The sequence below is a fragment of the Gavialis gangeticus genome, unplaced genomic scaffold, assembly GCF_001723915.1.
Source record: "Gavialis gangeticus isolate Ggan-Ray unplaced genomic scaffold, GavGan_comp1, whole genome shotgun sequence".
Lineage (NCBI taxonomy): Eukaryota > Metazoa > Chordata > Crocodylia > Gavialidae > Gavialis > Gavialis gangeticus.
This window is the reverse complement of record NW_017729024.1, coordinates 107,785,178-107,791,747: the sequence shown is the minus strand read 5'-3', so window position 1 is coordinate 107,791,747 and position 6,570 is coordinate 107,785,178. Positions and strand designations below refer to the sequence as shown.

General features: G+C 41.4%; 1 protein-coding gene across 4 annotated transcripts in view; it reads left to right on the top strand.

Moving 5' to 3' along the window:
• Nucleotides 1-6,570, top strand: part of SH3GL2 (SH3 domain containing GRB2 like 2, endophilin A1) — a 298,586-nt gene that overhangs the window by 277,344 nt on the left and 14,672 nt on the right. For all 4 annotated transcript variants that reach the window (XM_019517537.1, XM_019517539.1, XM_019517540.1 and 1 more), the window contains 3 exons: nucleotides 540-673; nucleotides 1,855-2,013; nucleotides 3,600-3,703. In XM_019517537.1, coding sequence (XP_019373082.1) covers nucleotides 540-673; nucleotides 1,855-2,013; nucleotides 3,600-3,703 — 397 coding nt within the window. The remainder of the gene's footprint in view (nucleotides 1-539; nucleotides 674-1,854; nucleotides 2,014-3,599; nucleotides 3,704-6,570) is intronic.

Here is a 6,570-nt window from a genome sequence, read left to right as displayed (position 1 = left end):
CGGGGGGGCATTGGGGGGGTTGTTTGTTTTCAACTGGTTAAAGTCAAGACTTTTCTATTTGGGGAAATAGCCACATGAGATTTATACATTGCCTTACTGCATACATTGCTGACAAGGCATGCAACTAAGAACACAAGATATGTTCAGAAGTGATACATGTAGAAAAAGAAAATGTTGGTCGCCAAAGCCCTTTACACAAGGCTGTTTCCAGTTTCCCTCCACCCATGGTATAAAGGCTAGCAGGAGATAAGAAATCCTTCCACACAACCTTTGCAATGTAACAGCAGAGTAACAGTAACAATTAGGGGAAGTAGTTACCCTTGTTATACTGTCCTTAAAATGTGCATTTTCAATATACCATACTTTCTTATTAGACAAAACTAATTGTATTTTAGAAGTTGATTGTGGAAGATTTAAAGAAATCCTGATACATATTCACAGCCAAAAATATATTTTATTCCTAACTTCATTTTCTGTGATTGAAAGTCATTCCATTCTAATGTAGAGTCACAGGTAAATTAGGCTTTCCTCTGCTCCAGGCCCAGCCTTGGCTGATGTTGGAGAAGCTATGAGAGAGCTTTCTGAGGTTAAAGATTCTTTGGACATTGAAGTAAAGCAAAATTTCATTGACCCTCTACAGAATCTCCATGACAAAGATTTGAGAGAAATACAGGTATTGTCATCAATGAAGATTCATGCTTTTAGAACAGTCAGATAAAGATCATCTATATTTTAGGACTATAGCTGTGGGACTCTAGAAGGCTATTGTAAATTCATAGGTCTGCTTTTAGTCTTTTTGAACAGGAAAACACTAGTCGGTCTGTTTGACTGTTCATGGTGTAGTGGGATGGCTTGTTTTTAAATGCAGACTTTGAATAGTTGCTTCTAAATTTGTACCTGCATTTTTAGATGCTAGATGATCTGAAAACCCACAAAATCCCAGGTATTTGGAAACAAATGTTATTTTCTTGTGCATATTAAAAAGTTACCCATGCAGCCAGTTTTGTAATTTATATGTACAAATACTATATAGGCATATGCTTATTTGTGTTGCTGACACAAATGATTTCACATACAACTTAGTAGATGTAAATGTGAGTTGCAGTTCTTCCAGCACTTATGCATAGAAGTAATGTTACACCCATGAATGACTTCAATAAGACTGTAACGTGTGTAAGTATAGAATTAGAGCATTAAAAGCCACCAGGGTAATTTAAAATTTTAGCTTTTACCTCATGATGAATCATGATAGATCACAAATTTTCTTACATTTTAATAGTGAAAACCTAAAATATATCTGCTTTAGAGCTTCATTTTCTCAGTCTCTTGTGGCAGCAGCAGCATTTGTAATGCTCCAATGAACATTATATGGAAGTTGCTAAATAGAAGAGATGTTTTGTCAGTTGATAAACCACTCAGAAAATAAGATGCATTGCTGGTTTTATGAAAACCACAAAAATAATCTTCTCACTGGCATCAGAAAAGAAAATTAAAACACAAGAACAAATGTGTACATAAAGTCCTGGGGGATAATATGCAGATAATTTCAGATTGGAAATAAAACTGAATAGTTCTCATGTTTCATATAGGTAGGTGTTTTCCACTGTGTTCTGCTTCTGTAAATAATGAAGTTCCTTCATGTTTACACAACAGAATTCTGTGGCTGCTCAGCATAAATGTCAATCTAACCCCCTCTTCTGTGCTCTTTGACTCATATGAAAGTGCCAACAGTAAACTGGCAGCATGCAGTTTGAGTCTCCATGACTGACTAACTGCAATGATCATAAAGCAGAGAAGAGAGAGCTGGAAAGTGGTGTACATCACATGCCTGTTTTTACCTCTCTAATGTTGCAGCACCACCTCAAGAAAATGGAAGGCCGACGTCTGGACTTTGATTACAAGAAGAAAAGACAAGGGAAGCTCCCTGATGACGAACTTCGCCAAGCCCTGGACAAGTTTGATGAATCCAAAGAAATTGCTGAGTCAAGCATGTTTAACCTTTTGGAGATGGATGTGAGGAAATCCCTTATTTGTGCTTTGGGCTGAGTTGAAAATGTGAAGAAAGTTGGTTCAGGAGTTATGGGATTTGTTCTTGGAAGGGGAGACAGGTGTTCAGACCTCCATCCTGCCACAACCTTCTTGTGAAACGTTAAACAGATCTCCTTTCCTCTGATTCCTATCTTTAAAATGGGGATAACAAGCCCCCAGGCAGTGTCTTGTAAGGCTTGGTGAGGTGCTATGCCAGTGGGAGCCATATAAGTGTCTAAAATAGAGAAATTAATTCCAATAACAACAGCCCATTCTTGTTGACCATCTAAGGTTACTTCTGGCCAAAGAAAGAGTATCTATCTATATGGTCAGAATTATATAAATCCATGTTCCCAGGTCATGATTTTCCCTCAACTGAAATGTGTCTATTCAACTCTGGGTTTTCAATGTAAGCTGTATACACAGATTAGCATAAGGTACAGCATCTTGCTGGAAAAGTGAGCTGCATTAATTGAAACCCAGGCCACAGGTTGTTGGGTTTTTTTTTCCTTTCGTAGATGGGACTGAAAACTTTAAAATCAAAGAAGAAAGTATTATTCCTTCATCTGGAGGGGGAAAATCTTCCCCATTCAACTATTGTCTGAAATGTCCATTCAACTGACTCTGCAGATTTGGTGTTTCAGTTCTAATGGATAACTGACTGAATGGATAAATAAGTGCAGTAGTGTAACTAGGGTGGAGTGACCAGGGCAGCCACCTCAAGCATGAACTTGGGGGGTGGAGGCGAAGGAAAGAAAAAAATTGCTGCTGCTTAAGCCAGGCAATCACATTGGTGACAAGGAAGCAGGTGGAAGTCACCTGACTCTGCATATTGCTGTTGCCCCAGGCCGTGTCACAATACCTGTGAATAAGTGTGCATTTAAATTTAGATTTAAATTCACACCAACTTTAAAGATATTTTATGCTGAAAGAGTGATGGAAAGGAGCAACAGCATAACCAAGAACCTTCACAGGTAGAAACTAAATGTAGCTGTGCTGAAGTGCAGTGTACCTGCAGAAGAGAATTTATATTATTTGCACCAATTTTAACACCTATCCCCCTCCATTCAGTTAGTTTGTTCTCACCTAGATTGTACCATTTTAAGACCCTATTTTGAAGGTCAGTGGAAATCATTTCCTCAGAGGGAATGTTGAGAGAATTCTCCCTAATGAAGTGACAGTGACCCCTGAGAGTTTATAGTCTGCTTTGAGTGACTGCTTACCACTCACCTGCAAAATCAGCTCTTTTGTCTAGCATGCAAGAAGAAACAAGTTTTGGATGCCCTTTACTCATTCAGTTTTTCCCCGAGTTCTCAGAATGATCTTGTGGGTCTTGAAGCCCCCTTGTTCAGGTGAGCAGGCCCACTGAGGCCTTTCTTATCCAGGTGCAGTAATATCTAAAAAAGGCAAGCTTAACTGATCTCTAATTATTTTTTAATTAGAAAGAGGAGGCAAGATTGCAGAGAGAACTGCCTCTGCAGTGCTAGGATAATAGTGTTCCACAGATGCTCTTTGAATAGCTCTGCTCAGTGGTATTGAACTAAGATTTGATTTTGCATGTTTCTCCTCAGATTGAACAAGTGAGCCAGCTTTCTGCTCTTGTACAAGCCCAGCTGGAGTACCATAAGCAGGCATCACAGATCCTACAACAGGTTACTGTCAAGCTGGAAGAAAGGTAAAGTTCAATTTTCATCACACTCCAGGATGGACTTTTATTTGTTCAAGTGCAGAAACAAGTACTGTATATGTAAACGATCTCATTCAGTGTATCATCACAACACCAGAATAACATACAGATAGTTGCAAGTCTAGGTCCCTATTAGCTGGAGATACTTGTAAATAAAAGTATGCATTTTGAGTGTACCTGATTTAGAAAAGCACCCTGTTCAATAAGGCACCTAGGCACATTTTTTTCAATTAAGCACGTGTTAAAATCCAATTGAAGTTAGCACTTCAGTGCTTTGCTGGATGGGTGGTCTTAAAAGCATGTTTTCTTGAGTAAGGGCCTTGCTGTATGTACCAATTTTACATTGGCCTTCTATTATCCTTATTGAAGGATAATAACTTCTCGTGTACCTTTCATAACAGCAATGAGGGGTTGATATACCTCCTCATGTTCCAGCTTTAAAAAATGTTCTCAGATCTATTATCATATGTTGTTGTCAGTAAGCTCTCTCTTCCCCCTGCTTCCCTGTAGCTAAGTATACTGAGTCAGTTCTTATACAGTGTCTTTTTAATGCTTGACACCTTTGGTTACTCCACACAGTTCTTTCTGACTAGATGAAACAGCTTGAATCCATGTGAAAGGAGGACAATACTGTTAAAAATTTGCCTATTCACCCCCAAAACACATGTCTGTTTTGGAAAGAAGGAACAGTTCTAAGAGGAAATCAGACAACAATGGAAGGAATACATTTGACTCCTCTATTTTATTTAGCCCTGAATTGATTCCCCCTGAGATCCTAGGCATGGAAAGAAGGGGCCATAACTGATGGCAGTTGACAGTATTTTACAGTGCTTCCCCATCTTCTGTATAATATACATAAAACGGAGCTGAAGGCAGATGAGCTATTATGTTTCCCGTACCATTACAGCCTTCAGTTTTATAATTTTTTAAATCCACAGTCAGTCCCAACTCCTACTCTTGTCTCAGCCCTTCAGCAGCTTGAGCATAGTGTGCAGAACTTGTTATGGCAGTTAGGCTGCTTGGCAAGCTGGTTTTGGCTACAGTGTACAGCACAATATAAGTAGCCAGCCCAGAACGACTGTCAGCTCATTCTGAATGAACCCCATGATTCACCCATTGTAGAGAAGTATTAACATCAGGAGCAGACTGCTTGGATCACAGTCCAGATCTTACAAGCAAAGGCCAGAGTGAACCTGCCTCCACCCCAAAACAAATTTCTTTCTCTTTTGGACCCATAGTCAGCTTCCAATGCAAAGAAAATCCTGCATTGCTCTCTTTGCAAGTCTGTTAAATGGCTTGCAGCTCTTCAGACACCTGATGTTAGTCCACCCCTTCTGATCAGAAACAGTAGAATTCAGTATATAACTACACATCCTCACTAGCTATAAAGATTCTGCAGTTGGTGCCTTGCTTACAGCATTACAGCTACATTTTGTAGTGTTTATGACTATTACAGGTGGCTTTGCATAGCCTTCACAGGAGTAGGGTTGTAAAGAGTCACCGAGGGCATCATTTGACCTACATGGTCTTTTTCCTCTGGATGGTATACAAAGAACTCACGAACTTTCAGACCCCTGATTACTTTGCAGTGTGTCCACTGAGTAAACTGTGTAAAGCATTATTTTGTTTTTTTACTTGTAAATAAAACAAACCTGAGCTTGAATTACTGAGATACAAAAACCCATAATAACACATGTAGATCACTTTTCAGGATGGAGTTGCCCTCCGTATTGAAATGCTCTCCAGGTTGTTCATTTGTCATGCCAGAATACTTCTGGCTTCTAAACATCCTTTTAATGCCACTGTGGGCACAATAAGTGGCAACGCATAGCGGGTGCATGTGGGTGCATGTGCACCCCCTGTCAGGCCACACTCCCTGTTTAGGTGACAGATAGAGGGGGCAGGTGGGAGTGCCAGTGCCCCTCCTCTGAGCACCGGCCGGGGGGCAGGGCCTCTAGCAAAAGCAGCTGCACCACTTCCAGAAGTGGCTGCCGGACTTCCGGAAACAGCATGGCCACTTTTTTTGGTGAGTGAGATTGGTCACATCAGGGGCAGAAGCCGTTCCCGGCTCTGTATTGATTCTTTCCTCTCCTTAGTCTGTGGTTTTGTATGTGTTAATCTTTGCTCATTAACTCGTTATCCTCAGTAGCTACTGTGTTACCAATCAATCATGATTCACTCAGGGACCAGCTCAATACACAATAATTAAAGAGCAAATATTAACAGAGACAGAGACAGGCAGTTGCACAAGCACCCATGTCATGAGTTTTGCCTGTCAGCAGCTAGAGGTGCAGGGCTTCAGAACCCAGAAGCCCCTGCACCTATCTTCTTGAAAACTGGAAGACTTTGTGGCTTCAGCAGGGTCTAGCAGGCCTGCAGCTTTCACCCTGATGTGCCTTAACACACACAGTGTCACCCATGTCATGAGTTTTCATAGTTTCATAGTTTCTAGGGTTGGAAGGGACCTGAGTAGACCAGCTAGTCTGACCCCCTGCCATGGCAGGAAAGAGTACTGGGGTCAAACGAACCCAGCAAGGTATAGATCTAGCCTCCTCTTAAAGAGCCCCAGGGTAGGAGCCAGCACCACTTCTCTTGGAAGTTGGTTCCAGATCCTAGCCACCCTGACTGTAAAGTAGCGCCTCCTGATATCTACCCTCTACCAGCTTGTGACCGTTATTCCTGGTCACTCCTGGTAGTGCTTGGGGGAACAGGGACTTCCCCAGTGCCTGCTGGTCCCCTCTGACTAGTTTGTAACAGGACACTAGATCCCCCCTCAGCCTTCTCTTCTGGAGGCTGAACAGGTTCAGGTCTCCTCTCCTCCTCTCCTCATAGGGCCTGCCCTGCTGCCCCCTGAT